The sequence below is a fragment of the Penicillium verrucosum genome, assembly GCF_028828655.1.
Source record: "Penicillium verrucosum strain IBT 35672 chromosome Unknown utg000003l_segment0_segment0, whole genome shotgun sequence".
NCBI classification, from domain to species: Eukaryota; Fungi; Ascomycota; class Eurotiomycetes; order Eurotiales; family Aspergillaceae; genus Penicillium; species Penicillium verrucosum.
The window spans coordinates 3,291,348-3,313,454 of record NW_026643212.1 but is presented as its reverse complement, the minus strand read 5'-3'; the positions used below and the strand labels follow the sequence as shown (position 1 = coordinate 3,313,454).

Genomic DNA, 22,107 nt, shown 5'->3' with positions numbered 1-22,107 from the left:
AAATGTGATGATCTATAAGCAGGGAGTGGCAATAAGTTCCGTTCCTGGCGACATCGTGACATTTGTCTAACTTCCACGCAGTCCTGTTATCCACACACTATCGATAAGCCAGAAAAATCGAAAAAGATCGCGGGGCACATTCTCGACTTCAAGATCGTTAAAGGTTACTGGAGGGATTTAATATGGCTGAATCTCCTGCGTTTCCGTCCAATCTGGACAGTATCTACGATGCCGCGTCACCCCTCAAAAACAGTATCGATCCAATCCGATTGACATCAGACAACGTCGTCCCGATCCTCAACCTGCCCCTCACTCATAAGGTGCTGGGTCACGATGCCTCAAACGAGTCTCTTGCACAGGTTGCAAGCGGCGAGATCTCATACACTACCTTCGTCGCCGAGCAAGCCCGCGCCGCCCTCGAGTCTAGTGATGACTTCACCACCGAACAAAAACAATCGCAACTCTTGCATCTTGGACTAGCAGCCTTGTTCAGCTTCCTGCAGTCCAACGTCACCGGTCCTCCCCTTGAATTCAGCTCGGCTGAAGCTGTCTTGCCCTCTACCCTACGAACCGAACCCACAACCCTCAAATCCGTGCGGGCAAAGATCATCCGTGACCTAACCCTGGATGGAGAAGCTGCCTACAAACTCACACCCAACCCGGAATTGTTTGCTGTTGCCAAGGCTCTATTGGCCGATGCGAGCAGCGATGGACCGCTTGTAGCAAGGACCGCGCGTATGCGCACCAACTTCCTTCACCAAAAGATGCTCTCGGAGGTCACGAGTACTCTCCAGGATGTGATCTACAAGGATGTTGAGATACTGGACAAGGCTGAGTTGACCTCAGACGAGAGGAGTCGGTTCCTGCTGGAAAGGGCCATTATCCACACGCACCACGGATTCGATATCAAGGCACGGGAAGATATTGACCAGGCGGCTAAGGTGCGGAGGTTCGAGTTTGCGCTGACTGGAAAGATGGGCAAGCGCACGAAATTCCAAGACCGTGATATCAGTCAGCTGGTCGTGTTGGCTAAGAGTGCTGATGAGACATCACAACCTTCGGAGCCTTCTGGCCCTAAGAACCTCAACTTGGATGACGACACCCTTCTCGAGGCCATCTCTTTCTCCGACCAAAAGCCCGACGAGCAATCCTTGGCCATTCAGGATAAGGTTTCCGCATCTTTGGATGCTGTCGATGCCAACAACCAGCCCATTCTCAACCCCGTTGACTCTGCTCTCCTCCTCGCACTGGCATCTGCCATTACTAACACCTCGCCTGAGAACGGCCTTACCCGCGAGGAAACAAACCCCTACGCCACTCGAGTGCTCGATGGCGGCAGCTCCAACTGGCAGATCTATACACAAGCACTTCTGGTCCGCAGTCGGGTCGAGGGCTACCGTTCCCGTACTGTTGAGAGAGCCGTGCTGCAGATGCAGGCTTTGGTGGATCAGGTTATTGCAGACACCGCAACTAGCGACGACGCAGCTCAGACTGAATCAGGCGACCCTACAACTTTCCTGCCTCGTCCTGAGCAGTCCGAGTCTGCCCCCGCCGCTGACCGACTGCAGCACATCTGGATCCTAAACTTCTCAACACGCTGGAGCCTCGAGGCCGAGCTTGCCAAGCGCTGGGTTGATCTCGGTGGTCTGCGCACCGCACTCGAGATCTATGAGAGACTACACCTGTGGGCCGAGGCCGCGCTTTGCTATGCCGCCACCGAGCGCGAAGGCAAGGCGAAGAACATCATCCGCCGACAGCTTTACCAGGCCACCGGCCCAGACGAAAATGATGAAAACGAGCAATTTGACGGACCAGAGCGGTCACCACTACCAGCAGATGCCCCACGCCTGCTCTGTATCATGGGAGATATCGACAAAGACGAAAAGATGTACGAGCGCGCCTGGGAGGTCTCTGGGGAGCGATACGCCCGCGCCCAGCGGTCCCTGGCCCGCCACTACCTCACCTCCACACCACCACAACTGGAAAATGCCGAGATAGCCTATAAGAAGAGTTTGCACATCAACCGCCTGAACCAGGGCGCATGGTTCGCCCTCGGCTGTGTGCAGCTCGAGCTCCAGAAATGGCAAGAAGCAACAGATACCTTCACCCGCACCGTCCAACTCGACGATACCGACGGCCAAGCCTGGAGTAACCTTGCTGCGGCGATGCTGCGCATGCCAGCCCCAGAGCCCGCCCCAGAGGTCATCGACGAGGCCACCGGCGAAGTCTCCGCCGCCGAAGTCGACCCCCACAAGCGCAAGCGCGAGGCCCTCTCAGCTCTCCAGCGCGCAGCGCAACTCAAGGGTACCGACGCCCGCATTTGGGATAACGTCCTGACAGTTGCGGCGTCCATCCCGCCGCCGGTAACACCATTCCGCGATGTGATTACCGCGCAGAAGCGCATTATTGAGCTCGTCGGCACGAAGCAGGGTGAGAAATGCGTTGACGTGGCGATCCTAGGCATGCTCGTTGATTTCCTGAACGTGGCGTTCGAGTATGAGGAATTGCTCATTCGCTCTGACGATCCATCTGAAGCCCCGATTGTTCGCACTGGTACTATTCCCGGCCAGATCATTTCGCTGGTCGATCAGAATGTCGTACCGCTTATCACGCACTCTTCGGTGCTATGGCAGATCGTTGCTCGCGTTGAAGTCTTCCGTGGTCGTCCGTCTAAGGCGTTCGAGGCTCATGAGAAGGCGTGGCGTGCTACTATTGCTGCCAATGCTCAGGGTGCTTTCCAGATGGGCGATGAGAAGCCCTGGCTTGAGGTTGTGCGGGCTACGGAGAAGCTTATTAGGGATGGATATGCCAAGTTTGGTCCTATGGACCGTGAAGATCAGAACGTTGAGGGTGATCAAGATGCCGAGCTTGTTGCAAAGGACTGGCGGTTCAAGGCTCGAAGTGCCGTTAGAGGAATCATGGGCAAGGGCAAGGATTTCTGGGATGGCACGGAGGGCTGGGACCGCTTGAAGGAGTTGCAGTCTGAGGTTACGGGCAATTAGGATAGTACATATATAACCTTTCATGCTGTTTATGATTCATATAGATTAGCTCGCTCATCTAGCAAGTGCAATGTTTACAAAAGTCATATACCAAGTTCAACATTATTCAAGTCTCCTCAGTTGATTGATAAATCGAGGTTATTTTTCACATGTGCACGGCTAGAGTCATGGTTTTATGGGAATCATTTTGATTCCAACTTCCTCTTCACCATCCCGCAAAAGCTCTCGAACAAGACGGTGTCAGTCCCCTGCGCCCAGCGAACTAAAACTCTCACCTCTTCCTCGTCCGGTTTCTGCCCGCGGACTAGCCGTGTCTGCAGACGTACTCCCAACGCCACCTGGGCGGGAATCACCTTCAATCTAGCCGCATCCTCCTCACCAGCAAGTTTCATTTTTCGGCGGGCGAATCGCGACCACACATTCTCAGCAGCGAATCCCGTACCCGAAGAACGTGTCTGATCCCAGGCCCAAAACCAAGGCAACGAGCTGAGTTCTGCATTTATCGTAGCAGTGGTTGCGTCAATAGACGTTCCGGGTGGCATGGTGAATGTGTAATCTGTAGGGAAAGGTAAAAGACTCTTCGGGCAGCCGGGGATTCCACGCGCAATATGCTAGACCAACGGTTAGACATGACGCACAGAACACAAGCACAAAGTGAGTAACAGGTGGTAAAGTAAAGTATGACTTACCATGGCAGGCCTTCGGTCTCCCCATGACCACGCCACGGCCCAACGCTTCGTCTTGCTTCCCTGCTCAAACTCGGTAACTGCGAAATTGGTGACGCCGTGCTTGATCAGCGCCTCTACGAGTACATTGATACTGCTCAATTTTCCAAGCATGGATGTGTACCACTGAATGCGGTCACGCAGCTGGAGACTTTCGTCGATCATTTGCTTCACGAAAGCTACTTCTCCACCGCTGGTCACCATTTCCATTTCGGCACCGGTGCAAGCCTTCATGTAGGTTAGTACGGAACGGTACGCACGTGGAATAGGGCGGGTTGTGTATAGTTGTTTGGCACGGGAAGTGGAGCTAGTGACACTCACTGAGAAGGGCTCTCGCTCTTTCTGCTCGGCCGATTGCTTCAGCTCAGCGGACGATGTGTAAAAGGGTGGGTTGCACATGGTGAAATCAAGGCTAGTGGATGGTCAATTAAGGTTCTAGCAAGTATAAACTCAAGAAGACTCACTTTTGGCATCCTAGCTTGTCTAGCGGGAAGAGTGGTCCTGTGGGGTCGGAATGTACGACCTGGATACGTGATTCCAGGTTGTTCAGAGCCACGTTATGCTGAGAAGTGCGGATATTGTTTGAGTCAATGTCTGTCAGGTTGATTAGTGGATACTTAAGATCCTCGGACTCAAAGACGTACCTGTTGCTACAAAATTCCACCGTGGCCGTGTCGCGCAGCCCAGAAGGGGGTAGATGCCGATACATCCCGTCCCACTGTACTTTGTCAGACATGATAAGGAAATTGGAGAGACTCATTACGCACATGTCAAGGCCGAAGACATCCCGGTCTCGGTCGTATCCCTCATGCAGGCCTCCAGCGGTGGAGTCGAGAAGGTCCTGCAGCCAGAGGATGTAGTTGAGTCTATACTACATGTCAGACATGTGTGTGGGTCCAGGCCGTCATTCGGGACGACATACCTGTTTGGCACCTGAAAATCAAGTCAGTACATATCCATGAAATAGGTTAACTATGTGCATACCGGTGGACACAATCGATCCTCGGGGATTTCAACTTTCAGGTGAAAATCTTGTTGCAGGAGGGTGGTGGTGAGTTGTCTGTGTGATGCAAATCAGATCCATTCTCGGAATGCCAATTGTGAGACCTCCGGCTTACCGGACGGCGGCTGGATCGGTAAAGTCCAGTTGGCTGTTTTTGTTCAAGCTGTATTTAATTAGTATTGGTCTTTTTCTCAGAGCACAGCCCGTTTCACGTACTGCTTGGCGAAGTCCCGCGATTGCAGCGCCAAGGCTGCAAAATCGATGTCATTTTTATAAAGGCTTCGGGCAGATTCCATGACCAATACCGGGTTACCTTGTGGAGGTACTTGAGGTTATTGATAAAATTGGAATGTGGTTGGTTACAAAGAAAGCAAAGTCCACGGCGCATGAAGGAAGCTGATGTTGGCAAGTGGCTACGGATGGCGAGAGCAGCCATGAGGAACTTTGACTGTACACAGGCAGAAACCACATAAGAACATATATGACCTATATCAACTTTTATAATTGATTTTAGAAATAACTGTCCTTAATTATAGACTTATATAACGTAACAAAGCGTGAGAAGTCTAAGATAAAGAAATAGAATGCCTCGGGGTGATATATATAGATCTCAATCAAGAAGGCGGAGAGGAAAGAGGTTCCAAGTGGCTGCTATCGTCGAGATTTGTCTCTACAGCAGCTTCTTACGGCCTAGACGACATAGATATAGCCCTACATAAAAAGATTGTTCAAGATCCCAAAAGTGAAATGTTACCCGAAGGCAGCTGTAATGTTCGTCTGTATCTATATAGGTGCAGCTGAAGCGAAAAATAAATACTCGTCAAAAGTATAAGTAAGAAGTCAAAGCATATAGTCACCGCTTGTCGTCAAGTCGTGATAGGCCTCCGTGCCCGAGTATGTACTCTATCCCCTTCTATTTCCAATTTTGTCCCGTTTTCCCACCAAGATATATCGATCGCCTATTTAAACCGAGTCTTCCTTCATTCGAAGGCGGTCTTGGCGCTCAAGACGCCATCCATAGCCCCACTTCGTCTCAACCATGAGAAGAGGGACCATCGCGAGGGTAATGCCAGCCAGCAAGACAAATGCGAACTGAGCAGTGAGACCATCAATAATAGACGGAGCAGCCGCGACACCAGCAGCACCAATCAAACATCTCATCAGGTTGTTGATTGCCGTTGCACTAGCACTCGCACCGGGGTACAAGTCAATGACGAGGGCGCTGTTAATGGTGAAGATAGCGGTAGAGCCGTATGCAATGATAAACTGCAGGATAATCGGCACTGCAATGTGTGTACGGAGGGACACACCGTAGACAGCGACACAGGCAATAAAGGTAACAGTGATCCACCAAGTATTGCGCATGCGGGCGTACTCGATGGGGAAATCGGGGTGGCTTTTCAAGTTGATGCGAGTGTCGATGGGTAAGTTGTGTTGCTGACAGTATTCCCGTTCTGTTCGCTTATGGTTGAAGTCCATTAGGTATCCGATGGTGTAGGAGCCGGTCATGCATCCGAAACCATTGCCGAGGAAGGTGAGGCCGACTTCCAGTGAGTTCAGACCATAGTGCTTTTCAAATAGGTCGGATGTCGAGGAAGTTACCATCGACCAGACTGTGTACACAATGCTTCCGTACAGTAAGGTGATAAATACATCCTTCTCGAATAGAAAGGTGAAAGGTGCCAGCATGGTCTTGAAGGTCACTTTACCCTTCTTTTCAGAGGGTGTTGAATCTTTCTGCGCATCCTTCTGTCCGCAAATGGTGTAGATGATTGGCGTGTTGATGCCCTTGAGGGGAACCGTGCCGTTGCCAGCGATAGAACGGAGAGTTTCTGGGAGGAAGAACATGATAGATAAAAGACTGAGTCCGGATGCAATAACCAAAAACCAGAAGATAGATCGGAACCCAAGGTACTGAGAGAGGATTCCACCAAATACTGGTCCAACTCCCTGGCCCAACATGCGGACTGGATACTGTTAGCTTATAGAACATAGCAATATATCCGAGTAGCGGGTTACTTACCACCACCAAAGATTCCAATCAGACTACCACGCTCTGCTGAAGTGGTAATATCACCAATAACACCAGCGCCTAGGCAAGTTAGCTAAGACATAAAACAAGGACTATTGTTGTATCATACCAATGGAGATGGTGGCTGCACTTCCGGCAGCCTGCAGCGCTCGGAAAGCCATAAGTTCACCATAGTTGACAGAGACGGCCAGGGCAATGTTCGCAACAATGTATACACCAAATGTTCCGATGAAAAGCATACGACGGCCCAATACATCGGAGAAAGAACCCCAGAAGCTCGGGGCAAGACCTTGGACAATCATATATACCGTGACTGTTAATGTAGCTAGAGACATGGAGATGTTGAGTTCCTATGTTTCCGTTAGCAAAAAGTGGCCAAGTGTGTTGCTCAAGCCAACTAACTTTTGAAACGTCTGTAAGCGCAGGGAAGTAAATGTTTGAAGATAGCGGGGAGAAGATGGCAGCGAAGGATACAATAATGACGATCCACAACTTGCGAGACCGTGTGAACACATGATAGGGTGGTGACTCTGTGGCTTGGCTTTCAACATCGGATGACTCTGCTGGTGTTGTCGATACTGAGACGTCTTTTTCATCGCAAGGCGTGACCTTTGGGCTTGAGATGACCGGCTTGTCTATGACTTCAGGATCCCTGAGGGTTTCCGTTGAACTGAACTGGGACAAAGTCATGATGGAAAATTTATTATATAAAATGAAGACAACTCTGGATGTATCAACAGATACAAATTATTGACAATCACGAATTATTGACAATAGAAGAGGAAGTATGGCTTCGTTCGGCCTAGACAGCTTCAGAGATCTAGGAGGTTACAATGATGGAATGGAGACGCCTTTTTGTATCCCAATTCCAGCAAGAAACCCCTATAGGGCTAATTTAAAATTACAAACAAAATATTAAGCAGGCCTATGCACCTGAGAGTCTACTAAACGTACTCCACAGTGGGTTCGACCAGGGGGAATCACTACACCATCCCCTTGATGGTTGAAAGTGGCTCGGATAAGACAAATCTGGTAAACCCGATGTCGCTCAATTTGATACGTACGAGCCATGATCCGCACTTGGAATACTCAAAGTCTTAGTCCAGGATTCCCACAAGCTTGCAGAATAACTTATGTCTCTAGTGTGGATGGCTGTATGTCTATTGTGTTATTTCTAAGCCTCAAAGGCTGACGTTTACCCCAGGGAAAGCACATTCCTGAGCTCCCCACGAGTGATTTGGGGTCTGTTTGACTATGGGTGAATAGTTTTGATGTCTAAGCCTATAGGGCAGATTCCAATACCCACAAGGATTCCTTCCGGTCTCCATAGACTCGTGTACAAAGGAATCGATCTGCACTGCATCTGCATCGCATAAGTCCGGTTTCACCCTCAAGGTGTGCAATTCGGAGAAAAGATGACGGGAAGATCTGTTCAACACTTGCATACGGAGGAAGTCTACTCGGCGTATTTCCGTAGCATCTTTGTGTCCTAAAGGCCCCGAAATTCTGCAAGACCAGGGATGTTGATAAGCCGGTGACCCAATTCACGAACGGTTTCCAAGCCATCCATGTCTTGCCGAGGCGGCATGGCTATCTCGATTATAGGAAAGAGAAGCTGAAACCCGATTTCCTTTTCCAGGGTCTCATTTCATCCACGTGTGAAATATCAGCCATTACGATCACTATCTGTCAAGCAAATGCCAAGCTTCGTCATTTGCCCTGATCAATATTGATTCAAAGGAGATTACTGGACAAAATATGCCATTGGCTTACGTGTGCATTCCCCCTTGATAAATCTGTATACAACATAGGGGGTATTGGCCCCTACTGCGCATAAGTCACCAATCGGCGATCCGCAAAGGGGGCGGCTAGAGTCAGGATTTGACATCATAACCCAATTACGATGCATTATAATTCCAGATAGATGATATCCACAGGTTACTGACCAATGTAGTTGCATTGTCACACGGATATGGGTAGAAAGAATGCGTCCAAGACTTTCTCTCGGGACAAGGTTCGTACTACTATGTAGACAGGAGATGATCGACAAATTGAATAATCTATATTGAGTACACAACGTACTCCGTATGTACTACATACATACATACGTACTAGTAATTAGGGTATAACTACAATATATACTATGTTCTTTGCATATCTATTCCAATCAACGTGTCGATCAGACCCACAAGATGCCCCTGCCGTGTAAGCTTTTCCACATAGTCTATTATTATAGCGTGGTGAAGCATATCTGACTCCACTGATCCGCCGCAAAACCCCTTCCGTAGCGGGGACGCCAAGATCTCGTCTTGGCTGAGCATTAACTTGCACATCGCTTCGTAACTCAGCGTCGACATTTACACTTTCGGGATGTTTTTCTATCTCGATCTCAACCATCAGCTCGGTTAAGGCTGGACAGGGCTGTCTCTACCCTGTAAGGCTGATCGCATGCAGTTTCCTAACTCAGCAACTATCGGATTCTCAATTTTGATGCCTAACGCCAAGCCCGTCTTTCGGTTTCACGGCGAGAACGGCTTTGGCCGATTCTCGGGTGCCCGACAGGGCCGACACCATCTCCGTTAGTGCACGTTGGGTAGGTAGTTCAATTAGTAGATTGGCCTAGCATGGTGCGAGATCCCCACTTCTAAACAATATAGGGGTCTGGACCCCTCAGTTGGAGTAGAGTTGCAGCTGTTTTCAATCCTTTCCAAACCTTCTAAGCCTTTCGGGTCATATCATGCATGTTGTATGTTGAAAAGACTCCTTTTATGGACGGAGGCCTAAATTATTGTGATGATAACATTGCACGCACATCTGGATTTGGTAAAGTACCCGTGTGCTGTTGTAGCGAGGATCTACGTGAAGAATATCGAAAGCCTCCTAATCCGGTAGATATTGGCCCCACAAGTCGCAACGGAGCTGAGAAGCGTCTTTAGTGAGAAAATAATTAATATACTCCGTACTCCTTATACAATGAATACATGTCCAAGAACTTCATGTAATTGGATTAAATGTCTGCTATGGCTGCTGCATGGGTCTTGGAGCAGAAAAGTTCATCTCTTCCAATGTTGACATCAATCCACATTTGCTGACTTGCCAAGCACTCCATGGCCCCCCTGATACAAGTTTTCCTTTCCTTTTTCTTTCTTCTAACTGTCCTGTCAGAATTGGATTTTACCTTCCGCGTTTTCTCCAAATTCTTGAAACAATAGTTTCTATCTACTATAGCTTTCAAATCTGGCAGATGTAGTAGATCCCCCTGACAGGTGCGACTATTCTCATTTGAAACCCAGTCTAGTGACATAGATCTAGTGATAGTGGCAATGAAAGCAGAGCTGATAATTTCAAATCTGTCTGTGCTACGAACACATGAGGCTGTGTCTAAACTATTTGGCCTAGCGCTTCAATAAACAAGCGCTTTGACCAGGGGATTTGCAGATCCGAAGTAGCCCCTAGCTTTCTGAATACACCAAAGGAAGCTGACACACACACAAGCTAATATATGTTGTAAAGGATTCCAGAGCTTCCTGCTAAGAATGCAGGGCTAATCAACAACAAAAGACACCCAGCATGTCGTCATAATATGAAATGATGTCCTCTAAATGTCATCCTCCGAAACTACCAATCATTCCATCATTTTCGCCCGAGTTTCCTCTATTAACAAAAACATTTGAATTGCTGCTCAATATTAAGTTTCTTTTTTTTTTGGGGAGGAGTTCAACGTAATGGTCCTACTTAGCATTATGTCGTTGGGGCCAAAACAAAAACCTACAACATAGATAGGACCCCGTGGACCGGGATACTGACGCGCTCTCTTTCCTGAATGCATATCCTGAGGGGGCCATGCAGGATCCTCAAAACGGCCCATATCGGTGAATCCTGCGATTGCGTGAGTTTATCCTACTGATATCATAATCTGATAACGCTGTGGCGTGAAGATGCATGTCTCACAATAAGGAGGTTATTGTGGAAACTATATTATATTGCACTTACCCTACAAGAATAGTCGGCTGCATATACACTTTTGTCACGTATTTATTGGTGGTCAGTTCGACAGAGTTTGTGTAGATGTATTTTGATATGTTCTTTTGGGCGGTATTCTTCTCCCCCATGTTAATGCTGTAGTTAGAATACAGCTGACTACAAACGTGCAAAACGAGTTTTCTATGTATAAGCTTTAATATGATGACACATTAGATATTCAACTAAAGAATAAGCCATCCGTTATTCCGCCTAATGTAGACTAGCGTATCCTTTTTACGGCGGAAGAAGCGGAAGACATTCACGGCCCCACTCGGGATTTCTTGGCACATTTGGCCCAAACGTGAGGATTTGGCGGGACGTCCGCACCTCTCGGAGTATTTACAGCGCCAAGGGCCTAGATTTCTCTACTAGTCTAGGTGAAACAAGAAACGGGTATCCAAGAACGCTTTTTATACGTCTATTTGGAAGTCTAAATTTCCGAGCCGTGATGAATTCGGCTTTGAGAGTTATTGGCCCGAGTAGTCCGATTACTTCAATGTAAGATAGTGGCTTGAACTAAATAAAAGATATAATTGTTTACGGACGATATATATGTACTTAGGTACATATCTATAGTTAGAGTTTAAGGTTGATAATAAGTACACACGACCATGCTCAATACATGACAGAATTATAGTTCGGTTTTTGTTCGGATCAAAGGGAATACAAGTAGACATAGCCAGACCGAAATACAAAGACATTTTATAACATTGCAAGTTACGGAGTAGTTAGTGTAAGAAATTTTTTTTTTTTTTTTTTTTTTCATGGGGTCAAATAATGAGCCCTAATAATGACCTACAAATATATATTAGCTACATAAGTGCCGATGCAGCGGTGTAGACACACCTGCTGTTATGAAACCAACTAAGAAATGAATGACCGATCTTTGCGTCTCTAAAATCATCGTTAGTACAGCCGTAACCAAATTGCTGGATTTGCTGGATATCGGAATGTCCGTGTTCTCATTCTCCGCCCAACCGCTCCTATTGACGAGTGCAAGTAAGTGTATTTAGATATTAAAGCACTGACTAGATGTAGACGTGGAACTGTAACCGACTGTTCATTTATTATTTAGATTGGGTATTATGATTTTTGTCCAAGAATACACATTTCCGAAGACCTATAGACCGTAAAGGATTTCATTATCTCTATTAAATATGCCTATCTCCAATACTTCAACTGCGACGGCTGGGGCTAGAAAGCAAAACGAGACTTCTATTACACCCAAGCCATCCGCATTGGTGATCGCATCGAATACGCAGGCCGAAGTATCCACACGAATCACGAGGCCTCGCTTTCTGAATGAATAGATCGTGCTGATAACATCGTGAACAGGCGTTTGGGACCTGCGAACCTTTGTGACCCACCAAGAAATCAATGCACAGATCGACCAGGCTTTCGCCAACGTGGATCTGAGTCTGAAGAACCGTGGAGGAAAAAGCTGGGAGCAGGTATTTCGGCTGCACTCGTACCACGTCCCGATCAACGATGAGGCTCTCGAGGCCGATGGTGTGGAATTTTAAGAAATGGATACCGAGCCATTAGCCCATTTGGGCATGTATTGGGGTAACGAGGCTCGGCGAGGATGATATGCGGGTTGAGATTGAAGTTGTAGGTCGTGACCCACGAGAGATCGAGATCGGAGGGGACATGGCGCGAGATGCAATTATGGATCATGAACCCATCTAGCTCTTGTGTTGAAGTGGCGCGGGTGGGCAGTTCCACACGAAGAAGCGTATTGGCCTGAGAATGGGAGAAGAAGCCTTCTCAAATATCGTGATCTTAGCGTTTGTCGCCTCTACCCCTACCACCGCCCCCTCTGCCACCTCTTGTTTTGCCCCTTCCTCTCCCACCCATCATACGGCGTCCTGACGACTGGACGCGATCGATGTCGTCTTTGTTCAGGTTCAATGTGCCTCCTGAGAACTTGCCCACGGACGATCCGACCACACCGCGCTCTCTTCGCCCGTTGTTGCTCGATTTCTGTACCTTGCTAGGCTTCTCGAGAATGATGCCGTTCTCCTTGGCTTCTTGGCGGCGCCTGTCTTCCTTTGAGGTAGCCTTAGCTTTGATGCCTCGTCGGTGCGCGGTAGGCATTTTAGTTTGCGCATAGAGCGACGTTTTGGCCCCAAGAGATTGCATGCGCATATCCAAAGCCTTCAAACGGTTCTTTCCAGTAGGAGCGAGGTCATCGGCGGAGTCGAGAAGGTGTGACTCCTTAAGTAGTCTTTGCAATGCAAGATCGTGCTTGAGGTTTGCAGAGTCGTGGGCATCTTCTTCTTCTTCTTTTTTGGATGTAGGTTCTGGTTCGGTGCTCGGCTTATCTAAGTCGGACAACAGTTTTCCACTCTGCAGGTTTGAGCGTTAGCATTGACTTTCAATGCGTTGAGACCTGGTGATCTGGCACATACCATAAACGCTTTCCAAGTCTTCTTGTCCATTCTGTCTTCTGGTGCCGCGTAGGCATCCGTGTGCTCGACCACCTCGACCTGATTGCTCTCGTCACTGATATCGGAATTCCCATCCCAGTCACCCTCTGACCCAGAGAGATCAGAGTCATCGTCATCCTCATTTTCTTCTTCATCCGAATTTGTAGATTTGGCGGTAGAGGCTGGCAAATCGAGTGGCTCGAATTGCGCTTCGAATAATCTGCGGAATACGTCCTGCGCATTGTCCACTGGAGGTGGGCTGTCTTCCTTGGTCTTGGGCTTGGAAACCACAGTAGTTTCTCTCTTTCGTTTCACGACCATGGTGGATATGCTGTCGACTAAATTATAAAATCGAACACTCGCGTCTCGGCCCAAAAGTTTTTCGGACTAAGCTCTAGATCACGTGTGATAAGGATAAGCCGCCCCTCGATTCACAGCCCTGGAGATCGTCAGTAAATCAACTTATTCACCAATTCACTATAAAAAATGACCAAGTTTAGGCCCTGCATTGACCTGCATTCAGGGCAGGTCAAGCAAATTGTGGGTGGTACGCTCAGCCAGGTAGCCACAGACCTGAAGACCAACTATGTATCCAAGTTCCCGGCCAGCCACTATGCGGGATTATATCAGAAGCATGATTTGCGCGGCGGGCACGTCGTGAAGCTTGGACCAGGGAATGAAGAGGCAGCCCAGGAAGCGTTGAAGACATGGCCAGGTGGGCTTCAAGTGGCCGGGGGTATCACCGACAAGAATTCGCAATATTGGATCGATCAAGGCGCAGACAAGGTAAGCAATCTGACTCCGGACGAATTACTATTTGTTCGCTTGGTGTTGTGCTTGGCCGAGAACAAAACAATATCTATCCTTTTACTTCCAATTCCTGTTTGGTTGTGCTCCATCATAGCAAGAGTCCGATGACGCTAATCTGTGGAATGCGGGCAATAGGTGATCATCACTTCATTCCTGTTCCCTGGGGGCAAGTTCTCTCTCGAGCGGCTCGAGTCGGTCCTTGCTGCCCTTGGCGGCGACAAGTCAAAGCTGGTCTTGGATCTGAGCTGCCGCAGAAAAGACGATACTTGGTTCGTTGCGATGGACCGCTGGCAAACCATCACAGAGATGGAGATCAACCAAGGTATATCCTGCTAGTGCTGAACCCAGGTTGATTGTTGGCTCACTGACTCTGTGTAGAATCTATCTCAATGCTGGAACCATATTGCGCCGAGTTCCTAATCCACGCTGCAGACGTAGAGGGCTTGCAACAAGGCGTCGATGAGGAACTTGTTTCAAGACTGGCTGAATGGTGTACTATCCCTGTAACCTACGCAGGAGGTGCACGCCATTTACAAGATCTGGAAAAGGTCCACATCAGTAGCAAAGGAAAAGTGGATTTGACGATTGGCAGCGCTCTAGATATCTTTGGCGGCTCTGGAGTGACGTTCGATGAATGTATCGAATGGAACAAAACGCATTAAAAATAGGACATAAAAACAAAACAAATAGATTGTATCAAAAAGATTATGCCCAGCTAAATAATATTTCCTTATCCTCGTTTACTATTTGATCAAATAGTTAGATGGAAAAAAAAAAACAACAAGGAGGAGACGAGTCACAGGTGTGTCTGGACTTGTCCCAAAGCGGCTTAGGGGCTTGCATCAACTGAAGGCCCGCCCGCCTCCGTATCTCAAGTCTTCAACCTCAACTCTCTGTATTAGCCGATTTGTGACCACCCTTCTCCAACAAACTACCTATCCCACTCATTCTGCAACACCCCTTAACTATCATCAAATCGCCAACATGAAGCCTGTCGTCTCTGCCTTGAACGCCTGGTCCTGGTACGCTCCTCCATCCCAGACAGCATCCATCCATCGAAAGTGCTATTGCTCTAACACCATGTTTCTTGTATAGTGTTGTTATCTCCGCTTTCGCAATCGTCATCCTCTCAGTCCTCGGCTCGCTATACAACGTACGTCTCCCCGACTCTGGCTTACCCATCAAACCCTCCGAAGACCCATTGTCACGGACCTACGTAATATGGGGTTCATCGGCTAACGCGAAGATCCTAATTATAGAGCAACAACCACGCATTCACCGGATCAAAAGAGGAACCCGAAGATGGCCCTGCAGTCGCCGCCTCAATTTACACCGCTGTGATCGTCTACGCTGTACGTCATTCCCCCTCTCTAAGCGTTGCACGAGGAAAGGAATCGGTTACTGACAATGCGCTTTTCGGGCTCATAGGGTTTCTTCGTTTTCTGCGGTTTCCAGGCTTACCTTCACTTGCGAGACAGTAGGGGAGGTGCTATATCACTGCATTGAAATTGCCTTGGTCCCTTTTCCTTCGATGTCTTCATGACACCTTTATCTGTCGATTTTCAATCTTGGAGCTTATATCTCGGGGTTTCTTGAGTACAACACGGTGGTTCAAATTTGATGCGTTGGGAGTGATTCGAGGCTGAGAGAATATTTTCGATTCTCTGGAGTATGAATCCCCCATTTCTACTCTGTGCGACCTGAATTCATCTATGCTATAGATGAGTAGGATCACTTGAAAGGCGTTGGCGGGCAGGTTTCCCGGTCTCCTTTGCTAGAATACACAGATGGCCGACCTGCGACTTGTACATAGAACACTCATGATTATTTCCAGTTCTTTGATATCTCATTTTTTGTCCATTGGATGCATCTAAAGATAAAATTTGGTATAGACATTCAATCATTTGTCCTTCGTTGAGAAGAAAATCAAGTTTTTGTGAGACCGCCAACGCCAGTAGATGCAAAATCAGATACCGAGCCTCTGGGCATCTGGTTTCCTTTTTTGTTTTTGTTTTGTTTGATTTTTCTGTTTCCTTGCAGGCAATTATTCCTCGTCCTCCCATGGATCCAACATCTTGGACATGTAAGGACCATCAAGGAAGTACCCAAGACGAGCATAGTAGCTACGCACACCCACACCGGAGATAACACTGATCTTGCGACTACCGTGCTCCTCGCGGGCAATACGCTCCGCCTCCTCCATCAACAAAGTTCCAAAGCCACGGTGCTGGAACTTTCGGGCATCACGTCCGTGAAGCGGCACAGCAGAACCGTAGACATGAAGCTCGCGGACGATACTCGTCTGCTGGCCGGTGAACTCGGGACGGAATGTGTGAGTCTCACTGCACTTGCGCAGACGAAGCAATCCGATGAGAATATCCTGCTTCGGGTCTTCGTATGCCAAGAAAGTCTCCCATCCGCCATTGGCAGCGTAGTCACGGCGGATCAACTCGATCTGCGATGGACGAATCTTGTTCTTAACTTCGTTGATACCGACTTCTCTCGTGCGGACATCACGGCAGGTTGTACCGAAGTCCTTCATACGCGCCAATGCCAGTTCGCGCAGGTTACCGTTCTCCACACCGGAGGTAACAAGTGGCATGGGGATATCACGCTGGACTCGGTAGATACGGGTCCACGGGGGAACTAGGGCAAGAATGCGTGCGACGAGGTCGATAAGTGCGTTGGGTGTGTAGTTCTTGTAACGACCGGTGCGCCAGAGCTCGTAGAGACCGGTGCCTCGAATGACAAGCGTGGGGTAGAGTTTGAGACCGTCGGTACGGAAGTTGGGGTTCTCGAAGTACTCCTGGAACTGGAACAGATCGCGCTCCATTCCAACGTTAGGCAGATCGGGCATCATGTGGCTGACAACCTTGAAACCGGCATCCTTAGCAAGCCTGAACGTCTCAGCTACTGCCGCTACAGTGTGTCCACGGTTGGTGTCTCGCGCAACGTCCTCGTACAGACTCTGCACACCAATTTCCAACCGCGTGCAACCGTAGCGGAGCATGCTGCTCAGATGTGTATCCAGACAGTAATCTGGCCGGGTTTCGATTGTGATACCCACACACTTCACGTTGCTCATTTCGCCTGCCAGCACGGCCTCGTCAACATTGTCCGTTTGGTATCCGCTCAGCGCGTTGTGAAGCTGGGAGATGAAGGTGTCTCGGTAATCTTCCGATAGCGACATGAATGTGCCGCCCATGATAATGTATTCTACCTTGTCCACGCTGTGACCGAGAGCTTTGATCTGGTCCACACGTCCTCGGGCCTGCTCAAACGGATCGTAACGAGCGCGGATCGCGCGCATCGAGGTTGGTTCATATCCAGTATATGACTGAGTCGAGTATTCGAAATCGGAGTCGGGGCCACCAGGGCAATAGACACAGATGTTACCGGTATACGCGATGTGGGGGCATCGGTGGGGTTTGCACATAACCGCCACCACGGCGATACCAGAGGAGGTTCCTATAAACGAGGTTAGCAATATCCAGAATTACCACTTGGATGTAAACGTACGGATCGGCTTCGCAATCAGCTTTGGCAGGATGTATTTCTTGTAGTGCTCAGGTACTGCCGCGATAATGGCCGTCAGTGGCGGGGAGCTGGACAAGCTGTGCTTCTTCGAAAAGGTAGCCCGCAACTTGTTGAGATTGAGATCCTTCTTGGGCTTGTTAGAGTCTCTGTGCGACTCATAGTCTTGAATGAGAGCATTTGCAATGTCGGAGCATGCTCGCATGAATCGCTCGTTCTCTGGGACGTTCTTTGCATTCTTCTTGGCGGCCCTTTTAATTTCCTGCGAGGTCATAGTCATGGTAGCCATGGTGAAGAGAATAACACCGCGCCTAGGCGGGAAGTATGTTCAATAACCAAAAGCGATGAAGTGTAGTTAGTGGGGGTTGAGGTTGATTAGATCGAAAAATGTGGTCGCCGAGGCCTGTGTCCGAGTTCAGTTCCGCTTAAGTAAAATAATTGTCCCGAGCGAAAACTCCCGGGTGCGTATCCCGAACACTTGCCCTTCATCCTGTCCTTTTCTTTCCTTCCACCTTCACCTCATATACCTCACCTCTCCCCTCATACATACAATCTTGCAGCAATGCAGGCCTTCCGCCGTAACACCCTCTCGGCCCTTCGCAATGTCGGTGCCACCCAGCGTCGGACTCAGGCCACCTCTGCCTACAGCGAGACCTTGAACAACCTTAAGATCAACAAGGACACCCGCGTTCTCTACCAGGGTTTCACTGGAAAGCAGGGAACGTAAGTGCAATCTTTGCGCTTTCATTATCGCACGCGCATAATGCTTACTTTTGACCTCGACATAGCTTCCACGCTGAGCAGGCCATCGCCTACGGTAAATATTTGTCCAACCGCGATCACATCCAAACAATAGCTTACACAGAACAGGCACAAATGTCGTCGGTGGTACCAACCCCAAGAAGGCCGGCACCATGCACCTCGACCGTCCCGTTTTCGCCAATGTTAGCGATGCCGTGAAGGAGACCGGTGCCACAGCTTCCGCCATCTTCGTTCCGTATGATCAATCAACATATTCTCTCGAAATACCAGGAAAACGATGCTAACTGCAATTAGCCCCCCTCTTGCCGCTGCCGGTATCGAGGAGGCCATCGCTGCTGAGATGGGCCTCGTTGTTTGGTACGTGTTCAATCGACCTCCCCCTTGCAAATAACTTTTTCTAACAGCTTCTGGTCCAACAGCATTACTGAGGGTATCCCCCAGCACGGTATGGATCGATCGACTACCAAATTTGAAGTGCGCAAACTGATTGATTCCATATAGACATGGTCCGCATCACCGACATTCTTAAGACCCAGAACAAGACCCGCCTGATTGGTCCTAACTGCCCTGGTATCATCGCTCCCGTAAGCTACCACTCCAACTTCTACATTAACTCGAGTCGCGCCAAATACTCACACATCTTGTTCAATAGGGTCAATGCAAGATCGGTATCATGCCCGGCTTCATCCACAAGCGCGGTCGTGTCGGTATCGTCTCCCGTTCCGGTACCCTGACCTACGAGGCCGTCAACCAGACCACCCTCACTGGTCTCGGTCAGTCTCTCGTCGTCGGTATCGGCGGTGACCCCTTCTCCGGCACCAACTTCATTGACTGCCTCAAGGTCTTCCTCGAGGACCCCGAGACCGACGGTATCATCATGATTGGTGAGATTGGTGGTTCCGCCGAGGAGGATGCCGCCGAGTTCTTCAAGGCCAACAACATCCACAACAAGCCCGCCGTCTCTTTCATTGCCGGTATCTCCGCTCCCCCCGGCCGCCGCATGGGTCACGCCGGTGCCATCGTCAGCGGTGGTAAGGGTGGTGCCGATTCCAAGATCGCCGCTCTCACCGATGCTGGTGTCATCGTCGAGCGCAGCCCTGCTTCCCTCGGAAAGACCCTTCTTGCTGAGTTCGTCAAGCGCGACCTTGTTTAAGATTGTCGCCCTTTTTGATGCATCGCGTGTCTTGTTTTCCTGGTTTTAAAGACGGGGATCTGAGGTATATGTGCCATTTTATACTATGGGGTTTTATGGGCTGTTCCTTTTCGGCTGCTCCTGTATTCTTTTTCTCCTTTGTGTTAGAGATCCTTGAAGTAATCATGCTCGTGTAATTATTACTTTGTGCTGCCTGTGCAGAGTAGATGGTAGAAATATGTAAATTTATGGAAACCATCCTTTTCAAGTCCACGAAGGAGGCTCCTTGGGCGGTTCCTCCCTCACTATTTACTTCGACCTGTTTTCATTCCAATCCTCATATCGGACACCCATGGTAAAATATATGGGCCTAGAAGCCCGCATGAAGTGCAGAGAAGAACAAAAGCCACCTGGGCAGCTAGCAGTCGCAGTTCTCGAAGAAAGTGAAATTTGATACCAGTCCATATAATTCCAGGGATGGGGCCAATATTTCAGTTTGAACAGCTGAGCCTATGGGAGGCAGACCAGATATTCGAGATCTCTTGAAATACCTCCAGTTCTATTTCAGGTTATCATGGTTGATAGCATTACAGAAGAGGCCCGCTTCCTGTCACTGATATGAACAAAATTAAGCGATGGTTTACTATCACTCGTTTTGTTTGGCCTAAGTTTTATTTCCTTTGATCTACATTTCCATTTCTATTTCTTCTCACTTGTGTGTGGCCTACAGATATTGCCTAGGTACAATTCTACAAGTCAGACTACAAGAACATGGACTGACGGATTGTCTCTCTCATCATCTGTGCATTTGTATATGAACAGAATAAATGAACAAATACAGAACTGTGTGGCGGGTTGCCACTACATGAAAAACAGTTGCCTTTGCCCATGGACAAGGATAGACTAGGTCCCAGGGTGCCTCTGAGTCCTAGCCCCCTCGCCTTTAAGCTCCGGTCAACTCTCGCATCTTCATCTTCTCCCCCAGCTTCTGTATGATTTCTCTTTTGATGTCCGCAGACATCACGAACTCCCCACCCCTCTATTCATCGTCCCTCCCCCTGATGGGGCTCTCATCCTCTTCGGATTCCGACTCACAGTCACTGAGGTCTTGTTCTACCTCAGTGCTGTCACCCTCATCTGATTCACCCCCCTCTAATTCACCCCCCTCTAATTCACCCCCCAGAAACTCGTCTTCGCTGTCCTCCCTATATCGGAGCTCCCACTTCTCCCACTCGTCCCACTCGTCTTCTTCATCATCCTCGATCGTGGGAAGGGGGATGGGCTTGGTGGTGTCCCCATTAATGAGGGGCCACGCCCATTGAAGTAGGACATCCATCTTGTCAGCGTAGTCCTCCGCATCGAAGTTGAGTGCCTGGGTATAGGCCACTTTGAGTCGGCCGCTGTCGAAATACCCATGCAAAACTCGAACTCGAGCATCAGGGAGGAAGGAAATGACCATTGTCTACATAAGAGTCAGTCAATCATGGCCTGGGAAGTAATTTAGGGTGACAGGATTTACCGGGAAGTCAAGTTGGGGACGCTCATGTCGGTGGTACCTGCCGACCTGGTGCTTGTGACTTTTGATTCCACTAAGCATCCATCGAACAAGTGCTACGAGCTCTCCAACTGACGGGTGGGTGTCATGGTAGCAGTTGTTGCTCTTCATGACGACGAGCTGGTGAGCGGACTTTGCATCGGCGCTTACGGCTCCCATTTGAATGGTGAAGCCGTGCCGGTCGTTGCTGTTGAAGAGACTATGGTCTTCTCCATACATACTACATTTATCCAAAGTTAGCCTTTAGGAGGTTTCTTCTATTGGGTATTTATACTCACGGGACCGGTTGCCAGAAGATGGGGGGGGTTGCTGCCCCCAGGGGATTTGCGGAGGTACTTCAAAAATGCCTGATGGAGTTGATGGTGCATCTCTTGGGGGATGAAGTCTTGAGTGTGCTTCATCACCCGAACCCACGTGAAGGGGTCATCCACGGGGTCCTCGGGGTCGAGTGCAGTGTTGGCGATTTTGAAGTTGGTGTCTGTGTCGGGTGTGAAGAATTGGACAAGGGAAGGATCGGTGTCCCCTGTCCAGAAATCCATCGGGTGGAGGTCAATATCGGCACGCTGGTTTGAGATATAACCAGGCAGCATGTGACGGAGCTCTCTGTAGAGCTTCCGGAGACTGTGCTCCTTTTGTCCAAAGAGCCAGACCCAGAGAGGAGCGCACATTGTGAAGTCACCTGGGGATTGAGATGATGAAGAGGGAAGGGGGAAAAGAGAAGGTGCAGTCAACGGGGGCTCTTTTATGTTGTCCCTTGGTCAATTTCTGGGTCTGCTCCGACTTCCAGGACTATATCTACTATGCCTAAATAAGATAATGGCTGGGTTATACCCTTGGATTTGCTCCGTTTGTCAACAAGAAGCAATCCTAAATTAGACTGATTCCAACCTATAAAGCTTACTCTTCATGCCTGGAGCTCTTCGGACGCTGTATTGGGTAGCGGGTGGCTCTTGCCTGTGTGCCTATTCAATAAATGATATAATTTATACATAAGAACAAAGATACTACAGTAAAATAGGACCCTGTATACTCCGACTCACTATAGGGCATCGGCCTGAAAACGAGGTGAAAGTGAGAGTGAAGAAGGCTAAAATACATAG

General features: G+C 48.9%; 10 protein-coding genes across 10 annotated transcripts; 5 read left to right on the top strand and 5 right to left on the bottom strand.

The window, feature by feature from the left end:
* Nucleotides 1-182: 182 nt before the first annotated feature.
* N7516_008892 (uncharacterized protein) lies at nt 183-3,002 on the top strand (the record flags this gene model as incomplete). The annotated part of the gene is made up of 1 exon (XM_057221611.1): nt 183-3,002. The coding sequence occupies one exon, from the start codon at nt 183-185 to the stop codon at nt 3,000-3,002; it is 2,820 nt and encodes a 939-aa protein (XP_057071883.1).
* A 182-nt stretch (nt 3,003-3,184) lies between these two features.
* N7516_008891 (DUF890 domain protein) lies at nt 3,185-5,026 on the bottom strand (the record flags this gene model as incomplete). Its single annotated transcript, XM_057221610.1, has 7 exons — nt 3,185-3,613; nt 3,692-4,139; nt 4,192-4,593; nt 4,650-4,660; nt 4,712-4,787; nt 4,846-4,893; nt 4,947-5,026. 7 exons carry the CDS (start codon nt 5,024-5,026, stop codon nt 3,185-3,187), a joined length of 1,494 nt encoding a protein of 497 aa, XP_057071882.1.
* Nucleotides 5,027-5,693: 667 nt separating this feature from the next.
* N7516_008890 (uncharacterized protein) lies at nt 5,694-7,452 on the bottom strand (the record flags this gene model as incomplete). The annotated part of the gene is made up of 4 exons (XM_057221609.1): nt 5,694-6,697; nt 6,754-6,822; nt 6,872-7,112; nt 7,165-7,452. The coding sequence occupies 4 exons, from the start codon at nt 7,450-7,452 to the stop codon at nt 5,694-5,696; spliced, it is 1,602 nt and encodes a 533-aa protein (XP_057071881.1).
* Nucleotides 7,453-11,942: 4,490 nt separating this feature from the next.
* N7516_008889 (uncharacterized protein) lies at nt 11,943-12,474 on the top strand (the record flags this gene model as incomplete). The annotated part of the gene is made up of 3 exons (XM_057221608.1): nt 11,943-12,053; nt 12,171-12,296; nt 12,331-12,474. The coding sequence occupies 3 exons, from the start codon at nt 11,943-11,945 to the stop codon at nt 12,472-12,474; spliced, it is 381 nt and encodes a 126-aa protein (XP_057071880.1).
* A 93-nt stretch (nt 12,475-12,567) lies between these two features.
* N7516_008888 (uncharacterized protein) lies at nt 12,568-13,535 on the bottom strand (the record flags this gene model as incomplete). Its single annotated transcript, XM_057221607.1, has 2 exons — nt 12,568-13,134; nt 13,197-13,535. 2 exons carry the CDS (start codon nt 13,533-13,535, stop codon nt 12,568-12,570), a joined length of 906 nt encoding a protein of 301 aa, XP_057071879.1.
* A 165-nt stretch (nt 13,536-13,700) lies between these two features.
* On the top strand, nt 13,701-14,686 carry N7516_008887 (1-(5-phosphoribosyl)-5- ((5-phosphoribosylamino)methylideneamino)imidazole-4-carboxamide isomerase HIS6; the record flags this gene model as incomplete). Its single annotated transcript, XM_057221606.1, has 3 exons — nt 13,701-14,000; nt 14,160-14,346; nt 14,403-14,686. 3 exons carry the CDS (start codon nt 13,701-13,703, stop codon nt 14,684-14,686), a joined length of 771 nt encoding a protein of 256 aa, XP_057071878.1.
* A 322-nt stretch (nt 14,687-15,008) lies between these two features.
* Nucleotides 15,009-15,530, top strand: N7516_008886 (uncharacterized protein; the record flags this gene model as incomplete). The annotated part of the gene is made up of 4 exons (XM_057221605.1): nt 15,009-15,046; nt 15,120-15,177; nt 15,284-15,376; nt 15,453-15,530. The coding sequence occupies 4 exons, from the start codon at nt 15,009-15,011 to the stop codon at nt 15,528-15,530; spliced, it is 267 nt and encodes an 88-aa protein (XP_057071877.1).
* Nucleotides 15,531-16,068: 538 nt separating this feature from the next.
* On the bottom strand, nt 16,069-17,847 carry N7516_008885 (Elongator subunit ELP3; the record flags this gene model as incomplete). Its single annotated transcript, XM_057221604.1, has 2 exons — nt 16,069-17,492; nt 17,544-17,847. 2 exons carry the CDS (start codon nt 17,845-17,847, stop codon nt 16,069-16,071), a joined length of 1,728 nt encoding a protein of 575 aa, XP_057071876.1.
* Nucleotides 17,848-18,053: 206 nt separating this feature from the next.
* On the top strand, nt 18,054-19,700 carry N7516_008884 (succinate--CoA ligase (GDP-forming) subunit alpha). Its single transcript, XM_057221603.1, has 7 exons — nt 18,054-18,281; nt 18,347-18,375; nt 18,429-18,555; nt 18,615-18,677; nt 18,740-18,765; nt 18,822-18,904; nt 18,973-19,700. Exons 1-7 carry the CDS (start codon nt 18,121-18,123, stop codon nt 19,471-19,473), a joined length of 990 nt encoding a protein of 329 aa, XP_057071875.1. The 5' UTR covers nt 18,054-18,120; the 3' UTR covers nt 19,474-19,700.
* A 791-nt stretch (nt 19,701-20,491) lies between these two features.
* Nucleotides 20,492-21,675, bottom strand: N7516_008883 (uncharacterized protein; the record flags this gene model as incomplete). The annotated part of the gene is made up of 3 exons (XM_057221602.1): nt 20,492-20,914; nt 20,972-21,227; nt 21,344-21,675. The coding sequence occupies 3 exons, from the start codon at nt 21,673-21,675 to the stop codon at nt 20,492-20,494; spliced, it is 1,011 nt and encodes a 336-aa protein (XP_057071874.1).
* Nucleotides 21,676-22,107: the final 432 nt, after the last annotated feature.